The sequence below is a fragment of the Pan troglodytes genome, chromosome 16, assembly GCF_028858775.2.
Source record: "Pan troglodytes isolate AG18354 chromosome 16, NHGRI_mPanTro3-v2.0_pri, whole genome shotgun sequence".
NCBI classification, from domain to species: domain Eukaryota; kingdom Metazoa; phylum Chordata; class Mammalia; order Primates; family Hominidae; genus Pan; species Pan troglodytes.
In genome coordinates, this window is record NC_072414.2 from 10,299,881 (window position 1) to 10,321,683 (window position 21,803).

At 58.4% G+C, this 21,803-nt stretch overlaps 1 protein-coding gene and 12 non-coding genes across 61 annotated transcripts in view; all 13 read right to left on the reverse strand.

Moving 5' to 3' along the window:
• Positions 1-643: 643 nt before the first annotated feature.
• On the reverse strand, positions 644-725 carry LOC112205684 (small nucleolar RNA SNORD115). Its single transcript, XR_002939782.1, has one exon. It is a non-coding gene; the product is annotated as a small nucleolar RNA SNORD115 (small nucleolar RNA).
• A 1,822-nt stretch (positions 726-2,547) lies between these two features.
• Positions 2,548-2,629, reverse strand: LOC112205673 (small nucleolar RNA SNORD115). The gene has a single exon (XR_002939771.1). It is a non-coding gene; the product is annotated as a small nucleolar RNA SNORD115 (small nucleolar RNA).
• A 1,877-nt stretch (positions 2,630-4,506) lies between these two features.
• On the reverse strand, positions 4,507-4,588 carry LOC112205662 (small nucleolar RNA SNORD115). Its single transcript, XR_002939760.1, has one exon. It is a non-coding gene; the product is annotated as a small nucleolar RNA SNORD115 (small nucleolar RNA).
• Positions 4,589-4,669: 81 nt separating this feature from the next.
• The window catches only part of LOC104002225 (uncharacterized), a 79,249-nt gene continuing 62,115 nt past the window's right edge, over positions 4,670-21,803 (reverse strand). For 41 of the 49 annotated variants that reach the window (XM_063794493.1, XM_063794491.1, XM_063794498.1 and 38 more), the window contains one exon: positions 20,645-21,789. Coding sequence is in view for 2 of the 49 variants with exons in the window: in XM_063794538.1 (XP_063650608.1) it covers positions 5,669-5,675; positions 8,863-8,907; positions 10,495-10,624; positions 11,913-11,957; positions 13,805-13,849; positions 14,232-14,328 (369 nt within the window). In the remaining 47 variants the exon portion in view is untranslated. The other 8 variants (XM_063794538.1, XM_063794539.1, XM_063794505.1 and 5 more) reach the window with 8 other exon arrangements.
• Positions 5,406-5,486, reverse strand: LOC112205719 (small nucleolar RNA SNORD115). Its single transcript, XR_002939814.1, has one exon. It is a non-coding gene; the product is annotated as a small nucleolar RNA SNORD115 (small nucleolar RNA).
• On the reverse strand, positions 7,257-7,338 carry LOC112205705 (small nucleolar RNA SNORD115). The gene has a single exon (XR_002939803.1). It is a non-coding gene; the product is annotated as a small nucleolar RNA SNORD115 (small nucleolar RNA).
• On the reverse strand, positions 9,137-9,218 carry LOC112205675 (small nucleolar RNA SNORD115). Its single transcript, XR_002939773.1, has one exon. It is a non-coding gene; the product is annotated as a small nucleolar RNA SNORD115 (small nucleolar RNA).
• On the reverse strand, positions 12,200-12,281 carry LOC112205708 (small nucleolar RNA SNORD115). Its single transcript, XR_002939806.1, has one exon. It is a non-coding gene; the product is annotated as a small nucleolar RNA SNORD115 (small nucleolar RNA).
• LOC112205720 (small nucleolar RNA SNORD115) lies at positions 14,094-14,175 on the reverse strand. The gene has a single exon (XR_002939815.1). It is a non-coding gene; the product is annotated as a small nucleolar RNA SNORD115 (small nucleolar RNA).
• Positions 15,953-16,034, reverse strand: LOC112205711 (small nucleolar RNA SNORD115). The gene has a single exon (XR_002939809.1). It is a non-coding gene; the product is annotated as a small nucleolar RNA SNORD115 (small nucleolar RNA).
• Positions 17,833-17,914, reverse strand: LOC112205698 (small nucleolar RNA SNORD115). The gene has a single exon (XR_002939796.1). It is a non-coding gene; the product is annotated as a small nucleolar RNA SNORD115 (small nucleolar RNA).
• LOC112205709 (small nucleolar RNA SNORD115) lies at positions 19,669-19,749 on the reverse strand. Its single transcript, XR_002939807.1, has one exon. It is a non-coding gene; the product is annotated as a small nucleolar RNA SNORD115 (small nucleolar RNA).
• On the reverse strand, positions 21,489-21,570 carry LOC112205699 (small nucleolar RNA SNORD115). The gene has a single exon (XR_002939797.1). It is a non-coding gene; the product is annotated as a small nucleolar RNA SNORD115 (small nucleolar RNA).

Here is a 21,803-nt window from a genome sequence, read left to right on the forward strand (position 1 = left end):
AGGGAGGGAGAACTCCAGTGTCACCTCCACGGCGCACTGCATCCCCTGTGCCTCACTCCCCCATGTGCCTTGGGCAATACTCGAGGCCTGACCTGCCCACTGAGTTTCAGCTGGGAGCTGCCCTACATTGGGCTGAAGGAACCCTTTCCAGCCTGGACCACTGTCACCCCTGCAGGGCTTCAGGAAAGACTTGCTCCTTGGGTCAGATTCCCAAGGAAGCAGCCCTCCTGAGAAACCATCGCTCCCTGGTGGGGAGTAGGTTGGCAGCCTGAGAAAACCCTGGTGGCCCAAAGGCAGAATGTCGGGGACCCCATGCTGCATCACTCATGGCCCATGACCAAAACAGGATGCACTCACCTATGCCGCTCAAGGCTGGGGGGGTCACTTGTGCAGAAGAGTTCACTGAATGACAAGGGAGAACAGGGGCTCAGGAAGGAGCCTCCAACATGCCCCGTCACCAGGGACCCAGAGCCCGGATACCAAGCCAGCACAGGGAGCCTGGGCTGCCTCACAGAGGAGCACAGAGACAGGGTTGGGCCCACCAGATGCCCTTCAGGGCCTCAAGGTCTCCAGCCCAAAATACAGCTGCTCTGTCAGGGACCTCAGAATTCCAGCATCCTCTTCCAAAATTATCACCTAGGCTGGGCCTCAGTGTAATCCTATTGAGCATGATTTTTAAGTCATCACCTTTCTTCAGGACAATATAAGGTTCTCATCACTGACCCAACCCAGGGCACCCTCCCGCCCCCAGCTCATGCATCCAGCAGGACCCAGATGGACTCACCAGAGCTCAGTGCAGGAGCCGAGGGCACTAGGAAGGTCCTGAGCTTCAGCGCACTGGGGGCTGGGTGCCTAGCTGACTGACATTGGTCCAGGCATAGTGGGCCCAACACAAATTTTCCTCCGGGGTCACCATCTGGGGAGACAGGAGGAAGACGTGTGTCCAAACTGACCTCCATTTGGGGAAGGGGGTCGGGGGTGCCAGCTCACCTTTGCTTGCCCTCCATGGACACATGTGATGAGTTCAATGTGAAATACTGACTTGTTAAGTACGCACTACACTGTTGGCCCTCCCTTCCACTGAACCCAGAAAGGACAGGGCAGGTGGGTCACTGGGCTTGAGCAAAACGCCCAGGCTGCATCATATTGCAGGCCCCAAGAGCACCTCCACTGTCCAAAACAGCTCCCCTGCATGACACCAGTGCTGCACTGGGACTGTTGGGCACAGATCCGGGCCACCAGCCAGGTGGCGGCCAACCAAGGAGGCTAGCCCAGATGTCACACCCTGCTGCAGACCTGGTAGTTGCATAGTCTGTCACTGGGCATGAAGGGCACGTGTCCAGGCAACCTCTCCAAGTGTGCAACAGAAATCACAGCCTGGTGCTGCAGGGCCACGTGCTTCCTCTGGTGGGTCCCCATCCATACTCTGTAAACCTCCCACACACAGAGACAGCCACATGGCCAATCAGGAGACACTTGGTGCCCTCTGCTTTGCTTGGGCCCAAGACCCCACCACCCTGGATGTGACCCCAAAGCTCAGAAGAAACTTGAGCGACAAACTCCTGGGACACGTCCCTTGACAGCAGGCCTTCCCACATCAGGAGGCCACTCTTCCAGATACTTGACGTCGGAAAAAGGGTGACCCCCAGTGGGACGCGGGCTCCCCCTTGGCCCAATGCCCATGAGTCCCAAGGCTGACCTGCAGAAGCCACAAGGTGCTGGCCAGAGCTCTGCCTGGACCCAACCCCAGGGAAACAATGCCACCCCCTCCCCTCCACCAGGCTCCAGGAGACTCACTGGGATGGCCCATTGCTCAATAAGGACGGTCCTATTCAGGGCCACGGTGGTGCGCGATCCTTTAATCTCCACAATCCAACCCGAGGCCCATTTGTGCATGACACACCGAATACTGAGAGCTCCTATGTGAGCCCCGTGGCACCCAGAGCTCCTCTGTCTCCCTCATGTGGCCTGGGAAATCCTTGAGGCCTGACCTAAGCATCAACTCTCAGCTATGAGCTGCCCTGTGTGGGGTGGAAGGGACCCTTTCCTGCCTGGACCACCATCACACCCACAGGGCTTCAGGGAAGGTGTCCCCCTTGGATCCGATTCCCAAAATAGCCGCCCTCCTGGAGAACCTATGCCTCCCCAGTGGTAATTCAGGTCGGTTCCCTGAGAAAACCCTCATGGCCAGAAGGGGGACCCCTGGTGACCCCACGTGGCCTGGCTCATGGCCCATGACCCCAGCAGGATCCACTCACCTATACCCGTCAATTCCAGGGGGCCCGCCTGGGCAGAAGAGCTCACTGAAAGACACAAAGGGAGAACGGGGGCTCAGTAAAGAGCTACCAATATTCCCTGACCTGGGGAACTGAAGCCGCAACACCAAGCCCACAAAAGGAGCCTGGGCTGCCTCAGGGAGGAGCACAGAGACAGGTTGGGCCACCTCCAGATGCCCTTCAGGGCTTCAAGGTCTCCAGCCCAAAATACAGAGTCCCTGCGGGGGACTTCGGTATCCCAGTGTCCTCCTCCAAAATTCTCAACTAGGCTGGGCCTCAGCGTAATCCTATTGAGCATGATTTTTAAGTCATCACCTCTCTTCAGAACAATATAATGTTCTCATCATTGACCCAACCCAAGGCACCCACCTCCGTGCACATGCATCCAGCAGGACCAGGATATACTTACCACAGCTCAGTGCAGGAGACCAGGGTGCCAGGAAAGGCTTGAGCTTCAGCGCATCGGGGGTTGGGAACCTGGCTGACAGACACTGGTCTAGGGCCTTTGGGCCCAACGCAAGTCTTCCTCCAGGCTCACCATCTGGGGGTACAGGAGGAGGATATGTGTCCAAATAGGGCCTCACATCTCCATATGAGGAAGGGGTAAGAGATACCCACGTAATGGGTTCCATGTGGAACACCGACTCATCATGGATGCTTGGCCCTCCCCATCACCATACCCTGAAAAAACAGGGCCGTCTGCCTGCCCTGTGACCACTAGGCATGGGCCACAGCCTCCAACCAGCTCCCGACCAACCAAGGAGGGTAGCTTGGAAGCTATGCACTGTTGCAAACCTGGCAGTCACATAGCCTGCCCATGGATGTGGTAGGTACCCGCCGAGGCACCCTCTCCAAGTGTGCACTGAAAATCACAGCCTGGGGACCCAGGCCATGTGCTTTCATTGGCGGGACCCCATCCACATCCCACACACCTCCCAAACAGACCTGGGCCACATGTAGCCAATCAAGGGCCACATGGTATCTTCTCCTTTCCTTGGGCCCAAGACCCCATGACCCTGGAGGTGACCACATGTCTCAGAAGAACCCGGGGTGGCAAATTCCCAGTATAGGACCCTAGACAGTGGGCCTTCCCACCTCAGAATGCCACTGTTAACCGTTACTCAAACTCGGAGAATGGGTTACCCTCAATGGGATCTGGGCTACCCCCTTAGCCCAAAGCCCACGGGTCCCAGGGCTGGCCAGCAGCAGCACCAAGCACCAGATGGATCTCAGCCTTGACTCAACCCTATTGAAACTGCACCACAACCCACCAGGCTCAATACGTGCCATTGGGATGGCCTGTTGCTCAACAGGGTTAGCCCCATTCAGGGTCACAGGTGGGATGAAATCCTTGAACCTCCACAACCCAACCCCGTCACCAACCCCACGAAACAAGTCTGGGGACTGAGAGCTCCTACATAACACCTGTGGCACCCCAGAGCCCTTCTGGCCCCCCTCAGGTGGCCTGGGCAGTCTTCAAGGCCTGACCCACATACCATATCTCAACTAGGTGATGTCCAGCATGGGGCTGAAGGAAACCTTTGCTATCTGGACCATCGTCACCCCTGCAGGGCTTCAGGGAAGACATCCTCCTTGGGTAAGATTCCCAAGGAAGCTGCCCGCCTGGAGAAACCATCCCTCCTGAAATCCCTGACCCATCATGGATGCAGGGCACCCTTGGCCTTCCCCATCACCACACCCTGAAAAAAACAGGGCAGTCTGCCTGCCCTGTGACTACTAGGCATGGGCCACGGCCTCCAACCAGCTCCCGGCCAACCAAGGAGGGTAGCTCGGAAGCTATGCACTGTTGCAAACCTGGCAGTCACATGGTGGGAATTGAGGTCGGTTCCCTGAGGAAACCCTTGGGGCCTGAAGTCTGACCCTCAGCAAACCCATGCGGCCTAGCTCATGGCCCATAATGCCAGCAGGATCCACTCACCTATGTTGGTCAATGCCAGGGGAACCGCTTGGCAGAAGAGCTCACTGAAAGACACAAGGGGAGAACCAGGACTCAGGGAGGAGCCCCCAACGTGCCCCATCACTGGAGAAGAGGAGCGCAAACACCAAGCCCACAAAGGGAGCCTGGGCTGCCTCACAGAGGAGCGCAAAGAAAGCATTGGGCCACCTCCAGACGCCCTTCAGGGCCTCCAGGTCTCCAACCCAAAATACAAGTGGCCCTCCCAGAAATCTTGGGATCCCGGCAACCTCTGCCAAAATTCTCCCCTAGGCTGGGCCTCAGCGTAATCCTATTGAGCATGATTTTTAAGTCATCACCTCTCTTCAGGACAATATAAGGTTCTCATCATTGACCCAACCCAGAGAACCCCCTCCCCGCACAAACATCCAGTGAAACCCGGATGTGCTCACCACAGCTCAGTGCAGGAGACCAGGGCGCCAGGAAGGGCTGGAGCTTCAGTGCACCAGGGACTGAGCACCTGGGTGATGGACACTGGCTCAGGAAAAGCAGGCCCAATGGAAGTCTTCCTCAAGTCTCACCATCTGGGGGCATAGGTGGAGGACATGTGACCACCCTCCATGCGGAGAAGGGGGTGTTGGGTGCCAGCTCATGCTTGCTTTCCCTCCATGGACACGTGATGAGATCCACGCAAAATACTGACTCAGCACTGACGCAGGGCACCCTTGGCCCTCCCTGCCACCGAACCCAGGAAGGACAAGGCAGGCAGGTCACTAGTCTCAGGTAAAATGCCCAGGCTGTGCCATACTTCAGACCTGGAGAGCACCTCCACTGCCCAAAACAGCTGTCCCGTATGATGCCAGGGCTGCCCTGGGACCACTGGGCACAGGCTCGGGCCACCAGCCAGGTCATGGACAACCAAGGAGGCTAATCAATGCCAGAGTGCCCACCTGGGCAGAAAAGCTCACTGAAAGACACAAAGGGAGAATGGGGGCTCAGGAAAGAGCCACCAACTTGTTCCATCCCCAGGGTACCAGAGCACCAACACCAAGGCTGGACAGGGAGCCTGGGGACCCTCATGCAGGAGCACAGAGACAGGGTTGGGCCCCCTCCAGATGCCCTTTCAGGGCCTCCAGGTCTCCAGCCCAAAACACAGTGGCTCTGCCAGGGATAATAGGATCCCAACGTCCTCTTCCAACATTCTCACCTAGGTTCGGCCTAAGTGTAATCCTATTGAGCATGGTTTTTAAGTCATCACCTCTCTTCAGAAGAATACAAGGTTCTCATCACCACCCCAACCCAGGGCACCCCCCTCCCCATGCATGCATCCAGCAGCACCCAGTTGTGCTCACCAGAGCTCAGGGCAAGAGACCAGGGAACCAGGAAGGGTCTGAGCTTCAGTGCACTGGGAGCTGAGCACCTGGATGATGGACGCTGGCCCGGGGCCTTCAGGCCCAACTCAAGTCTTTCTTCAGGGTCACCATCTGTAGGGACAGGAGGAGGACATGTGTCCAACCAGGGCCTCATGTATCAATGTAGGGAAGGTGGGTAGGGGATACCCTTGTAATGGGATCCTTACAGAACTCTGACCCAACATGGACGCAGAGCACCCTTGGCCTTCCCTGCCACCAAACCCTGGAAAGACAGGGCAAGTGGGTTACTGGGCTGGGGCAAGAGGCCTGGGCTGTGCCCTACTGCGGGCCCCAAGAGCACCTCCACTGCCTGGGCCAGATCCCCCAAACAACCCCAGGGTCGCACCGGGACCATGGGGCACGGGCCAAGGCAGCCAACCTGCTGAAGGTTGGTTGAGCCAAGGAGGGTGGTCCTGATGCCAGGAGCCACTCCAGACCTGGCAGTCAAAGACCTTGCCCCTGGGCATGGTAGGGCCACCCTGGTGCCCACTCCAAGCACACACCAGAAATCAAAGCCTGGGGGCCTCCAGGGCCACATTCTTTCTCTGATGAGTCCCCATCCATGCCCTGCACACCTCCCACACACACAGCCAGGCCACACTCAGCCAATCGGAAACCACGTGGTGTCCTCTCCTTTCCTTGGGCTGAAGACCCCGCCATCCTGGAGGTGACCCCATGGCTCAGAAGCAGCCTAGGTGGCAAATTCCCCGGACAGGTCCCTTGACAGCAGGTCTGCCCACCTCAGGGGGCCACCCTTCCCACCACTGGACTTCAAGGAATAGATTACCCCAGTGGGATGGGAGTTGCCCCCTTGGCATAAAGCCCATGAGCCCCAGGGCCGGCCTGCAGCACCACCAGGCACCAGCCAGCGCTCAGCCTTGACCCAACTGCATTGAAACAGTGCCAAAAATGGCCCATTGCTCAACAGGGTTGGTCCCATTCAGGGCCATGGGTGGGTGGCATTCCTTGAATCTCCGCAGCCTGACCGCGTGGACCCTATCACCCACCCCTCTTGGGGGAAGAACTCCAGCATGACTCCCAGGGCACCCCAAAGCCCCTGTGGCCCCTTTCATGTGGACTGGGCAGTCCTCAAGCCTGACCTGACCACCTAGTTTCAGCTGGGAACTGCCCTACGTTAGGTTGAAGGAATCCTTTCCTGCCTGGACCACCATCTCCCTGCCGAGCTTCAGGAAATGTGTGCTCCTAGGGTCAGATTCCCAAGAAGTGACCCTTCTGGAGGAACCATCCCTCCCGGTGAGTAATCGGTTGGCTCCCTGAGAAAACCCTAGTGGCCTGAAGGCTGATTCTCAACAACCCCATGCTGCCTCACTCATGGCCCATGAGCCCAACAGGATGCACTGACCTATGCCGCTCAAAGCCAGGGACCCCACCTGGGCAGAAGAGCTCACTGAAGGACACAGGGAAGAAGGAGCATTCAGGAAGCAGCACCAAATTGCCCTGTCCCTGGAGAAGCGGAGCACAGACACCAAGCCCGCAAGGGGAGCCTGGGCTGCCTCACGAAGGAGCTCAGAGACAGGGTTGGGCTCCCCTGAGATGCCCTTCAAGTTCTCAAGTTCTCCAGTGCAAAATAAGTGTGGCCTAGCTGGAGATCTTGGGATCCCTGCATCATCTTCCCTAATTCTTACCTATCCTGGGCTTCAATGTAATCCTATTGAGCATGATTTTTAAGTCATCACCTCTTTTCAGGACAATATAAGGTTCTCATCATCAGCCCAACGCACGGCACACCCCTGCCCCACACATGCATCCAGCAGGACCCGGATGTGCTCACCCTGGCTCAGTGCGGGAGCCGAGCATTCCAGGAAAGGCCCAAGCTTCAGTGCACTTAGAGCTGGGCACCTGGCTGACTGACACTGGCCCAAGAACAGAGGGCCCAGGGCAAGTCTTCTTCGGTCTCACCATTTGGGGGACAGCAGGATGATATGTGTCCAAACTGACCTCCATGTGGGGAAGGCAGTAGTGGGTGGGGGCTCACATTTGCTTGCCCTCCACGGACACATGTTATGAGATCCATGTGAAGTACTAACTCGTCACCAATGTGGGGCACCCTTGGCTCCCCCTGCCACCAAACCCTGGAGGAACAGGGCAGGTAGGTCACTGAGCTCAGGCAAAATGCATGGGTTGCGCCATACTGCAGGCCCTGAGTCTACCTCCACTGCCACAGATGGCTCCTCACACGACCCCAGGGCCCCCTGACACCAGTGGGCATGGGTCAGGGCCATGAGCCAGCTCATGGCCAACAAAGGTGGCTGGCCCAGATGCCACACACCGCTGCAGACCTGGCTATCGCATAGTCTGCCCCTGGGCTTGCTGGGCACACATCAAGATGCTGTCTCCAAGTGTGCACGGAAATCACAACCTAGAGCTACAGGGCCATGTGCTTTCTCTGGTGGGTCACCATCCATGTTCTGCACACCTCACACACACAGAGCTGGGCCACACTTGCCCAATCCGGAGCAATATGGTGCCCTCCCCTTTGCTTGTTCCCAAGACCCCATCACCCTAGAGGTGACACCATGGCTCAGAAGCAGCCTGAGCAATAAAATCCTAGGACAGGTCCCTCGACAGCGAGCCTTCCCACTTCAGGAGGCCACCCTTCACGACACTTGACCTCAGAGATAGGATGACCCCCAGCGGGATACAGGCTGCCCCTTGGTCAAAAGCCCAAGAGTCCCAGGGCTGACCTGCAGCACCACCAGGTGCCGGCCAGAGCTCTACCTTAACCCAGTCACAGGGAAACAACTCTGCCCCCCACCAGGCTCCAGGAGACCCACTGAGATGGCCCATTGCTAAACAGGGACAGTTGCATTCAGGGCCATAGGTGGGGCACTATCCTTGAATCTCCACAACCCAACACCATGGGTCCATTCACGCACCACACTCTGGGGACCAAGAGGTCACCATTAACCCTGTGGTGCCCCGTGGCCCCTCTGGCCCCCCTCATGTAGCCTGGGCAGTCCTCAAGGCCTTACTGCAGCACCGAGTCTCAACTAGGCACTGTCCTATGTTAGGCAGAAGGAACCCTTTCCTGCCTGGACCACCATCACCCCTTCAGGGCTTCAGAGAAGGTGTCCTCCTTGGGTCCGATTCCAAAAAGCCTGCCTTCCAGGAGAACCTTTCCGTCTCAGGTGGAAATTCAGGTCAGCTCCCTGAGAAAACCCTTGTGGCCCAAAGGCTGATACTTGGGGACCCCACATGGTCTGGCTCATGATCCATAACACCAGCAGGATCCACTCACCTATGCCAGTCAATGCCAAGAGGCCCTCCTAGGTGAAAGAGCTCACTGAAAGACAAAGGCAAGAACAGGGACTCAGGAAGGAGCCATCAACATTCCCTGCCCCCAGGGAACTGGAGCACCGACACCAAGCCCACACAGGGAACCTAGAGTGCAGAGACAGGTTCGGCCACCTCCAGATGCCCTTCAGAGCCACCAGGTCTCAGGTCCAAAATACAGTGGCCCTGTTGGGGACCTTGGGATCCCAGCATCCTTTTCCAAAATTCTCCCCTAGGCTGGGCCTCAGCGTAATCCTATTGAGCATGATTTTTAAGTCATCACCTCTCTTCAGGACAATATAAGGTTCTCATCACTGACCCAACCCAGGGCACCCCCCTTCCCGCACGTGCATCCAGTGGAACCCGGATGTGCTCATCACAGCTCAGTGCAGGAGATCAGGGCACCAGGAAGGGCTGGAGCTTCAGCGCACCGATGGCTGAGCACCTGGCTGATGGACACTGGCCCAGGAAAAGCAAGCCCAACAGAAGTCTCACCATCTAGGGGAACAGGTGGAGAACATGTGACCACCCTCCATGTGGAGAAGGGGGTGTTGGGTGCCAGCTCACGCTTGCTCCCCCTCCATGGACACATGTGATGAGATCCATGCGAAATACTGACTCATCACCTATGCAAGTGTCTCTCCCTGCCACCGAACCCGGGAAGGACAAGGCAGGTAGGTCACTGGGCTCAGGCAAAACGCCCAGGGTATGCGGGACTGCAGGACCCAAGAGCACCTCCACTGGCCAAAACTGCTCCTCCGCATGACCCTAGGGCTGCCCTGGGACCACTGGGCACAGGTCCGGGCCACCAGCCAGGTCACAGCCAACCAAGGAGGCTGGCCCAGATGCCACATGCTACTGCAGACCTGACAGTGGCACAGCCTGCCCCTGGGCATGGTGGGCATGCGTACAGGCACCCTCTCCATGCAGGCACCAGAAAAGACAGCATGGGGCCTCAGGGTCACTTGTTTTCTCTGGTGGGTCCCCATCCATACTCCACATACCTCCAAGACACATAGCCAGTCACACATAGCCAATCCGGAGTCTCATGCTGCCCTCTCCTTTGCTTGGTCCCAAGATTCTGCCACCCTGGAGGTGACACCATGGCTCCCATGCAGCGTGAGCAACAAATTCCCAGTACAGATGCCTCAATAGCGGGCCTTCCCAACTCAGGAGGCCACCCTTCACAACACTCGGGTGACCCCCAGCGGGATACGGGCTGTCCCTGGCCCAAAGCCCATGAGTCCCAGGGCTGACCTGCAACACCACCAGGTGCCAGCCAGAGTCAACCTTGACCCAATCCCAGGGAAACAACTCCACCCCCCAACCAGGCCCCAGGAGACCCACTGGGATGGCCTATTGCTCAACAGCGATGGTCACATTCAGGGCCATGGGTAGAGCAGGATCCTTGAATCTCTGCTACCCAACCCCATGGGCCCATTCACACACCACACTCCAGGGACCAAGAGCTCCCTTGTTACCCCATGGCACTCTGTAGCCCCTCTGGCCCTCCTCATGTGGCCCTGTTCTCATCATTGACCCAAGCCAGGGAACCCCCTCCCTGCACAAACATCCAGTGGAACCCGGATGTGCTCACCACAGCACAGTGCAGGAGAGCAGGGTGCCAGGAAGGGTCAGAGTTTCAGCCCACTGGGAGCTGAGCACCTGGCTGAGAGACACTGGCCCTCGGCCTGCGGGTCCCACACATCTTCCTCCAGGCTCACCATCTAGAGGGACAGAAGGAGGACATGTGTCCAACCAGGGCCTCACATATCAATGCAGGGAAGGGGCTAAGGGATACCCATGTGATGGGATCCATGCTGAACACTGACCCAACACAGATGTGGGGCATCCTTTGCCCTCTCTGCCACCAAACCCTGGAAAGACAGGGAAAGCAAAAGACAGTGCTGGCTCAGGCAAGATGCCTAGGCTGTACCCTACTGCAGGCCCCAAGAGCACCTCCACTGCTCAGGCCAGCTCCCACACATGACCCCAGGGCCATACGAGGGACACAGGGCACAGGAGAGGGCCATCAACCAGCTCCTGGCCAACCAAGGTGGTTGGCCAGATGCCAAAAGCCGCTGCAGACCTGGCCCTCCCAGAGCCAGCACCTGAGCATTGTGGGCACCGGCCCTGGTGCCCTCTCCAAGCCTGGGGGGCCCCTGGGCCACACTTTCTCTGGTGGGTCCCCATCCATGCCCTGCCCAACTCCAACACACAGAGCCCGGCTACACTCAGCCAATCAGGAACCAGATGGTGTCTTCTCCTTTCCTTGGGCCCAAGACCCTGCCACCCTGAGGTGACCCCAAGGCTCAGAAGCAGCCTGGGTGGCAAATTCCCTTGACAGCAGGCCTTCCCACCTTAGGAGGACACTCTTCACCACTGGACCTCAAGGAAGGGTTGTCCCCAGCAGGATCGGAGCTGCCCCTTTGACTGAAGGCCCCCAAGTCCCAGGGCCTGCAGCACCACCAGGTGCCAGCCAGAGCTCAGTCTTGACCCAACCTCACTGAAACAGTGCCATCCCTCACCAGCCTCAAGGAGGTACCATAAGATGGCCCACTGCTCAACAGGGTTGGTACCATTCAAGGCCATGGGTGTGGAGCATTCCTTGAATCTTCACAGCCTGACTGTGTGGGCCCAATCACTCACCCCTCTCCAGGGAGAGAGAACTCCAGTGTAACCTCTAGGGTGCGCCACATTCCCTGTGCCCCTCCTCCCCATGTGCCCTGGACAGTACTCCAGGCCTGAGCTGTCCACCGAGTTTCAGCTGGGAGCTGCCCTACACTGGGCTGAAGGAACCCTTTCCAGCCTGGACCACTGTCACCCCTGCAGGGCTTCAGGAAAGATGTGCTCCTTGGGTCAGATTCCCAAGGAAGTGGCCCTCCTGGAGAAACCATCGCTCCCTGGTGGGGAGTAGGTTGGCAGCCTGAGAAAACCCTAGTGGCCCGAAGGCTGAATGTCGAGGACCCCATGCTGCATCACTCATGGCCCATGACCGAAACAGGATGCACTCACCTATGCCGCTCAAGGCTGCGGGGACCACTTGGGCAGAAGAGCTCACTGAAAGACACGGGGGAGAACGGGGACTCAGGAAGGAGACTCCAACGTGCCCCATAACCAGGGATCCGGAGCCCAGATACCAAGCCAGCACAGGGAGCCTGGGCTGCCTCACGGAGGAGCGCAGAGATAGGGGTGGGCCCACCAGATGCCCTTCAGGGCCTCAAGGTCTCCAGCCCAAAATACATTTACTCTGTCAGGGACCTCAGAATCCCAGCATCCTCTTCCAAACTCTCACCTAGGCTGGGCCTCAGCGTAATCCCATTGAGCATGATTTTTAAGTCATCACCTCTCTTCAGGACAATATAAGGTTCTCATAATCGACCTAACCCAGGGTATCCCCCTCCCTGCACATGCATCCAGCAGGACCCAGATGGGCTCACCACAGCTCAGTGCAGGAGCCAAGGGTGCCAGAAGGGCCCAAGCTTCAGCGCACCAGGGGCTGGGCACCTGGCTGACTGACATTGGCCCAGTGACAGCAGGCCCAACACAAGTTTTCCTCTGGGGTCGCCATATGGGGAGACAGGAGGAAGACACGTGTCCAAACTGACCTCTATGTGGGGAAGGGGGTCAGCAGTGCCATCTCACCGTTGCTCACCCTCCATGGACACATGTGATGAGTTCAATGTGAAATACTGACTCATCAAGTACACGGAGCACCTTTGGCCCTCCCTTCCACCGATCCCGGAGAGGACAGGGCAGGTGGGTCACTGGGCTTGAGCAAAACACCTAGGCTGTGCCATACTACAGGCCCCAAGAGCACCTCCACTGTTCAAAATGGCTCCCCTGCATGATCCCAGGGCTGCCCTGGGGCCAGTAGGCACAGAGCCGGGCCACCAACCAGGTCACGGCCAACCAAGGAAGCTGGCCCAGATGTCACACTCTGCTGAAGACCTGGTAGTTGCCCAGCCTGCCCCTGGGCATGGCACGCTTGTCCAGGCACCCTCTCCAAGCATGCAATAGAAATCATAGCCTGGAGCTGCAGTGCTACGTGCTTTCTCTCGTGGGTCCCCATCCATACTCTGCACACCTCCCACACAGAGCCAGCAACACTTGGCCAATCAGGAGACACATGGTGCCCTCTGCTTTGCTTGGACCCAAGACCCTGCCACCCTGGATGTGACCCCAAAGCTCAGAAGAAGCTTGAGTGACAAATTCCCGGGACATGTCCCTCAACAGCAGGCCTTCCCACCTCAGGAGGCCACCCTTCCAGATATTTGATGTTGGAAAAAGGGTGACCCCCAGTGGGATTCGGGCTCTCCTTTGGCCCAATGCCCACGGGTCCCAGTGCTGACCTGCAGCACCACCAGGTGCCGGCCAGAACTCTGCCTTCACCCAACCCCAGGGAAACAATGCCACCCCCCAACCAGGCTCCAGGAGACCCACTGGGATGGCCCATTTCTCAAGAGGGACCGTCCCATTCAGGGGCATGGTGGGGTGCGATCCTTGAATCTCCGTGAACAAACCCAAGAGGTCCATTTGTGCATCACACGCCAGGCACCGAGAGCTCCCATGTGACCCCTGTGGCGCCCCGGAGGCTCTCAGTCGCCCTCATGTGGCCTGGGCAATCCTTGAGGTCTGACCCAAGCACCGATTCTCAGCTAGGAGCTGCCTTGTGTGGGGCTGAAAAAAACCCTTTCCTGCCTGGACCACCATCGCCCTTGCAGGGCTTCAGGGAAGGTGTCCCCCTTGGGTCTGATTCCCCAAAACGCCGCCCTCCTGGAGAACCTATGCCTCCCCGGTGGGAATTCAGGTGGGCTCCCTGAGAAAACCCTTATGGCTGTAAGGCTGACCCTCGGCGACCCATGTGGCCTTGCTCATGACCCATGACCCCAGCAGGATCCACTCACCTATACCGGTCAATGCCAAGTGGCCTGCCAGGGCAGAAGCACTCACTGAAAGACACAAGGGGAGAACAGGGGCTCAGGGAGGAGCCACCAACGTTCCCTGGCCCAGGGAACCAGAGTGCCAACAGAAAGCCCACAGAGGGAGCCTGGACTGCCTCATGGAGGAGCACAGAGACAGGTTGAGCCACCTCCAGGTGCCCTTCAGAGCCTTGAAGTCTCCAGCCTAAAATACAAGGGCCCTGCCAGGGACTTCGGGATCCTACTGTCCTCTTCCAAAATTCTCAACTAGGCTGGGCCTCAGCGTAGTCCTATTGGGCATGATTTTTAAGTCACCACCTCTCTTCAGAACAATATAAGGTCCTCGACACTGACTGAACCCAAGGCACCCCCCTCCCTGCACATGCATCCAGCAGGACCATGATATACTCACCACAGCCCAGTGCAGGAGACCAGGATGCCAGGAAAGGCCTGAGCTTCAGTGCACCAGGGGCTGGGAAACTGGCTGACAGACACTGGCCCAGGGCCATTGGGCCCAATGCAAATCTTCCTCCAGGCTCACCATCTGGGGGGACAGGAGGAGGATATGTGTCCAAACAGGGCCTCACATCTCCATGTGGAGAAGGGGATAAGGAATCCCCTGTAATGGGTTCTATGTGGAACACTGACCCATCACAGATGCAGGGCACCCTTGGCCCTCCCCATCACCAAACCCTGAGAAACAAGGCAGGCTGGTCATTGGGTTTGGGCCAGATACCTGGGCTGCGCCATACTTCCGTTCCGGAGAGCACCTCCACTGCCCTCACCAGCTCCCCCGCATGATCCCAGGGTTGCCCTGTGACCACTGGGCATAGGCCATGGCCACCAACCCGCTCCCAGCCAACCAAGGAGGGTAGCCTGGAAGCTATGCACCGTTGCAAACCTGGCAGTCACATAGCCTGCCTCTGGGCGTGGTGGGCACCCACTGAGGAGCCCTCCCCAAGTGTGCACTGAAAATTACAGCCTGGGGACCCGGGCCATGAGCTTTCACTGGTGGGACCCCATTCATATCCCACACCTCCCAAACACAGATCTGGGCCACACTCGGCCAATCAAGGGCCACATGGTATCTTCTCGTTTCCTTGGGCCCAAGATCCCGAGACCCTGGAGGTGACCCCTTGGCTAAGAAGCCGGGGTGGCAAATTCCCGGTACAACACCCTAGACAGTGGACCTTCCCACCTCAGAATGCCACTGTTACTGCCACTCAAACATGGAGAACAGGTGACCCCCATGGGACATGGGATGCCCCCTTAGCCCAAAGCCCATGGGTCACAGGACTGGCCTGAAGCACCACCAGGAGCTGGCCAGATCTCAACCTTGACCCAACCCATTGAAACTGCACCACCCCTGACCAGGCTCAATACGTGCCACTGGGATGGCCCATTGTTCAACAGGATCAGCCCCATTCAGGGCCACAGGTGGGATGAGATCTTTGAACCTCCATGGCCCGACCCCATCACCACCCCCCCAGGAACATGCCCGGGGACCGAGAGCTCCCAAGTGAAACCTGTGGCACCCTGGAGCCCTTCTGGCCCGCCTCATGTGGCCTGGGCAGTCCTCAAGGCCTGACCTGCACACCAAGTCTCAACTGGGCGATGTCCTGCATGGGGCTGAAGGAACCCTTTGCTATCTGGACCATTGTCATTCCTGCAGATCTTCAGGGAAGGCATCCTCCTCAGGTAAGATTCCCAAGGAAGCCGCCCTCCTGGAGAAACGATCCCTCCCTGATGGGAATTGGGGTCAGCTCCCTGAGGAAACCCTCATGGCCTGAAGTCTGACCCTCGGTGAACCCATGCCCATGATGCCAGCAGGATCCACTCACCTATGTTGGTCAATGCCAGGAGGCCCCCCCTTGGCAGAAGAGCTCACTGAAAGACACAAGGGGAGAACTGGGGCTCAGGGAGGAGCCACCCACGTGCCACTTCACTGGGGAACAGAAAGGCCAACACCAAGCCCGCACAGGGAGCCTGGGCTGCCTCACAGAGGAGTGCAGAGACAGAGTTGGGCCTCCCCCAGATACCCTTCAGGGCCTCCAGGGCTCCAGCCCAAAATACAGTGGCCCTGCCGGAAATCTCGGGATCCCAGCATCCTCCTCCAAATTTCTCACCTAGGTTGGGCCTCAGCGTAATCATTGAGCATGGTAATTTTAAGTCATCACCTCTCTTCAACACAATATAGGGTTCTCATCATTGACCCAACCCAGCGCACCCCCCCTGCCCACACATGCATCCAGCGGGACCCGGATGTGCTCACCACAGCTCAGTGCAGGAGATCAAGGGGCCAGGAAGGGCCTGAGCTTCAGTGCACCAGGGGCTGAGCACCTGGCTGACGGACACTTGCCAGGGTCCATTGGTCCTGACGCAAGTCTTCCTTCAGGCTCACCATCTGGATGGACAGGAGGAGGACATGTGTCCAAACAGGGCCTCATACCTCCAGGTGGGGAACGGGGTAAGGGATACCCATGTGATGGGATCCATGTGGAACACTGACCTGTCACGGATACAGGGCACTCTCGGCCCTCCCCATCACCAAACCCTGAAAAAACAGGGCAGGTGGATCACTGGGCTTGGGCAAGACCCCTGGTCTTCATGCTACTGCAGACCTTGAGGGCACCTCCAGTGCCCCCTCTGACTTCTCCTTCACATGATCCCAGGGCTGCCCCAGGACCACTGAGCATGGGACAGGGTCACCGACATGCTCATGGCCAACCGAGGAGCCTGGCCCAGAAGCCATGTGCCACCGTGGACATGGAAGTTGCATAGCCTGCCGCTGGGCATGGTGGGCACCTGCCCAGGCACTCTCTCCAAGCCACACCTGAAATCACAGCCTGGAGTACCAGGGCCATGTGCTTTCTCTGGTGGGTCCCCATCCATGCCCCACACATGTCCCAAACACAGAGCCGGGCCAACCTTGGCCAATCCTGGGCCACATGGTGTCCTTTCCTTTCCTTAGGCCCAAGACCCTGCCACCCTGGACATGACCCCATGGCACAGAAAGAGTCTGGGCAGCAAATTCTCGGGATAGGACCATCAACAGCGGGCCTTCCCACCGCACATTCCACTCTTCCAGCCACTCACCCATGGGGAAGGGGTGACCTCCAGCAGAACACAAGTTGTCGACTTGGCCTAAAGCCCACGAGTCCCAGGTCCGGCCCACAGCCCCACCAGGCACTGGCCAGAGCTCAGCCTTGACCCAAACCCAGGGAAACAGCACTGCCCCCCACCAAGCTCAAAGAGGCACCATGGGATGGTCCATAGCTCAACAGGGTCAGTCCCATTTTGGGACATAGTTGGGTACAATCCTTGAATCTCCACGGCCCAACCCCATAGGCTCATTCAAGCACCCCTCTCCAGGGAAAGAGAACTCTTGCATGACCCCCGTGGTGCCCCGGAGGCCCTGTGGCCCCCGTCATGTGGCCTCGGCAATCCTCGAGGCCTGACACATGCACTGAGTCTCAGCTGGGAGCTCTCCTGCACGGGGCTGAAGGAAGTCTTTCCTGCCTGGACCACTGTCATCCCTGCAGGGCTTCAGGAAGGCAACATCTTGGGTCCAGTTCCCAAGGAAGCCGCCCTCCTGGAGAAACCATCCCTCCCCGGTGGAAATACAGGTTGGCTCCCTGAGGAAACCCTCCTGTCCTAAAGACTGACCCTTGGTGACCCCACGCGGCCTGACTCATGGCCCATGACACCAGCAGGATGCACTCACCTACGCTAATCAAGGTGAAGGGGCCCTTCTGAGCTGAAGAGCTCACTGAAAGACACAAGGCAAGAATGGGGACTCAGGGAAAAGCCACCAATGTGCCCTGCCCCTGGGAAACAGTGCCAACACCAAGTCCGCACAGGGAGCCTGCTGTGCTTCACGGAGGAGTGCAGAGACAGGGTTGGGTCCCTGTGAGAGGCCCTTGAGGGCCTCCAGGTCTCCAGCCCAAAATACAGTGGCCCTGCCAGGGACCTCGTGATTCTCAGTGTCCACTTCCAAAATTGTCACCTAGGCTGGGACTCAGCTTAATCCTATTGAGCATGATTTTTAAGTCATCACCTCTCTTCAGGACAATATAAGGTTCTCATCATTGACCCAACCCAGTGCACCCCGCTCCCCATGCATACATCCAGAAGAACCCGGATGGGCTCCCCAGCTCCATGAAGGAGACCAGGGTGCCAGGAAGGGCCCAAGCTTCAGTACAACAGGACCTGGGCACCTGGTTGATGGCCTCTGGCCGGCGCACAGAAGGCCCAGTGCAAGTCTTCCTCCAGGCTCACCATCTGGGGGGACAGGAGGAGGGCCCATGTGATGGGATTCACATGAAATACTGACCTGTCATGGACACAGGGTACCCTTGGGCCTCCCCGCCACCGAACCCTGGAAGGACAGGGCAGGGAGGTCACTGGGCTCGGGAAAGACGCCTGGGATGTGCCTACTGCACACCTCAAGATAACCTCCCCTGCCTACACTGGCTGCTCCACATGACCCCAGGGCTGCACAGAGATCACTGGACACGGGCTAGGGCCACCAACCAGCTCACAGCCAACAAAGGAGGCTGGTCCTGATGCCATGCACTGCCGCAGACCTGGTAGTTGCATAGCCTACCCTTGGGCATGGTGGGTGCCCAACCAGGCGCCCTCTCCAAGTACGCATCAGAAATCGCAGCCTGGGGCTCCATGGGCCCGTGCTTTCTCTGGTGGGTCCCCATCCATGCCCTGCACACCTCCCAAACTCAAAGCCAGGCCATACTCGACCAATCAGGGGCCACATGGTGTCTTCTCTGCTCCTTGGGCCCAAGACCCCACCACCTGGAGGTGACGCCATGGCTCAGAAGCAGCCTGGGGAGCAAACTCCCAGGACAGGACCCTCCACAGCAGGCCTTCCCACCTAAGGAGGACATGCATCCTGACACTGAAACTCAGGAAAGATGTGACCCCCAGCAGAACTCAGGCTGCCGACCTGGCCCAAAGCCCACAAGTCCCTGGGCCAGCCTGCAACACCATCAGGTGCTGGCCAGAGCTCAAGCTTCATCCATCCCCACTGAAACAGTGGCGCCCCCACCAGGCTCAATGTGGAGCCACTGGGATGGCTCATTGCTCAAAAGCATCGGTCCCATTCAGGGCCACGGGTGGGCGCGATCCTTGAAACACTGCAGCCTGACCCTGTGGGCCTGATCACTCTGTCACCACCCCCACAACAAGCCTGAAGACCGAGAGCTCTTGCATGACCCCTGTGGTGCCTCACAGCCTGTGTGGCACCCCGCATGTGGCCTTGGCAGTTCTTGAGGCCTGACCCATGCACAGAATCTCATCTGGGAGCTGCCTGCCCTGCAGGGGCTGAAAAAACCCTTTGCTGCTTGAAACATCATCACTTCTGCAGGTCTTCAGAGAAGATGTCCTCCATGGGTCCAATTTGAAAGAAAGTGGCCCTCTGGGAGAAGCCATCCCTCCCCAGTGGGGATTCCCCTGCTCCCTGAGGAAACTCTCCTGTCCTGAAGGCTGACCTGGAGTCCCCACATGGCCTGGCTCATGGCCCATGACACCAGCAGGTTCCACTCACCTATGCTGGTCAACGCCAGGGGGCCCACCTGGGCAGAAGAAGTCACTCAAAGACACAAGGGAGAAAGGGGACTCAGGGAGGAGCCGCCAACCTGCCCCGCCCCTGGGGAATGGGACTCTGACACCAAGCCCACACAGGGAGCCTGGGCTGCCTCACCGAGGAGTGCAGAGACAGGGCTGGGTGCTGCCAAGATGCCCTTCAGGGCCTTGAGGTCTCCAGCCCAAAATACGGTGGCCCTGCCAGGGACCTCAGGATCCCAGCGTCCTCTTCCAAAATTCTCCCCTAGGTTGGGCCTCAGCGTAATCCTACTGAGCATGATTTTTAAGTCATCACCTCTCTTCAGAAAATATAAGGTTCTCATCATCTACCCAACCGAGGGCAACCCCCTCCCATGCATGCATCCAGTGGGACCCAGATGGGCTCACCACAGCTCAGGGCAGGAGACCAGGGCTCCAGGAAGGGCCTGAGCTTCAGCGCATCAGGAGCTGGGGACCTGGCTGACAGACACTGGCCCAGCTCCATTGGGCCCAATGCAAGTCTTCCTCCGAGCTCACCATCTAGGACAGGAGGACACATGTCCAAGTAGGGCCTCATGCTTCCATGTGGGGAAGGTGGGTAGGGGATATCCATGTGATAGGATCCATGCGGAGCACTGATGTGTCACGGAGACAGACATGGACCACCCTTGGCCCTCCCAGCCACCCAACCCTGGAAGGACAGTGCAGGTGGGTCACTGGTCTCACGCAAAAAGTCCAGGCTGCGCCCTACTGCAGGTCCTGAGAGCACCTCCACTGCCCTGCTGGCTGCCCTGCACAATGCCAGGTCTACCCTGAGACCACTGGGCACAGGCCAGGGCCACCAACCAGCACATGGCCAACCAGGAGGCTGGCCCGGATGCCACGCGCTGCTGCAGACCTGGCAGTCGAGAGCCTGCTCCTGCCCCTCCCCAAGCATACACTGGAAATCACAGCCTGGGGCTCCAGGGCTATGTACTTTCTTTGATACATCCCCATCCACACCCTGCACACCTCCCAAACACAGAGCTAGGCCACACTCAACCAATCTGGGGACACATGTTATGCTCCTCTTTCCTTGGACCCAAGATGCTGCCACTCTGGAGGTGACCTCATGTCTCAGAAGCAGCCTGGGTGGCAAATTCCCAGGACAGGTTGCTCAATAGCAGGACTTCCCACCTTAGGAAGCCACCACTCCCGCCATTCAACCTCCGGGAAGGGGTGACCCCAAGCATGACACAAGCTGTCCCCATGGCCCAAAGCCCATGAGTTCTAGGGCCAGCCTGCAGCACCACAGGCACTGGCCAGAGCTCAGCCTTGACCTAGCCCCAGGGAAACAGCACCACCCACCGTCAGACTCAAGGAGGTGCCATTGGGATGGCCCATTGCTCAACAGGGTCAGTCCCATTCAGGGCCATGGGTGTCCTTGAAACTCCATGGCATGACCCCCAAGGACCCAATCGCCTACCCCTCTCTGTAGACCCCCCGTAGCGCCCCGGAGCCCCTGTGGCCACCTCATGTGTCCTGGGCAGTCCTCAAGGCCTGACCGATGCACCAAGTCTCAGATGGGAGCTGCCTGCTTGGTGTCGAATGAACCCTTTCCTGCCTGGACCACCACCACCCCTGCTGGGCTTCAGGACAGGCGTCCTTCTTGGGTCCGATTCCCAAGGAAGTGGCCCTTCTGGATAACTCATCCCCGGTGGGAATTCAGGTCCACACTTTTAGGAAACTCTCATGGCCCGAAGGCAGATGCATGGTGACCCCACTTTGCCTCGCTCATGACCCATGACCCAAAGAGGATCCACTCACCTATGCCGGTCAATGTCAGGGGGCCCAAATGGGCGGAAGAGCTCACTGAAAGACACAGGGGAGAATGGGGGCTCTGGAAGGAGGTGCCCACATGCCACGCCCGGGAACCAGAGCGCCAACACCAAGGCCACACAGGGAGCCAGGGCTGCCTCACGGAGGAGCACAGAGACAGGTTGGACCCCCTCAAGATGCCCTTTAGGGCCTTGAGTTCTCTAGTCCAAAATACAGTGGCCCTGCCTGTGAACTTGGGATCCCAGCATCCTCTTCCAAAATTTTAACCTAGACTGGGCCTCAGCGTAATCCTATTGAGCATGATTTTTAAGTCATCACCTCTCTTCAGGACAATATGAGGTTCTCATCATCGACACAACCTAGGGCACATCCCTCCCTGTGCATGCATCCACTGGGACCCGGATGTGCTCACCACACCTCAGTGCAGGAGACCAGGGCGTTGGGAAGGGCCTGAGCTTCAGCACACTGGGGGCTGGGGACCTGGCTGACGCACACTGGCCCAGAGCCATGGGGTCTTCCTCTGGGCTCACCATCTGGTGAGATAGCTGGAAGATGGGTCCAAACAGGGCCTCACCCTGCAATGCGGGGA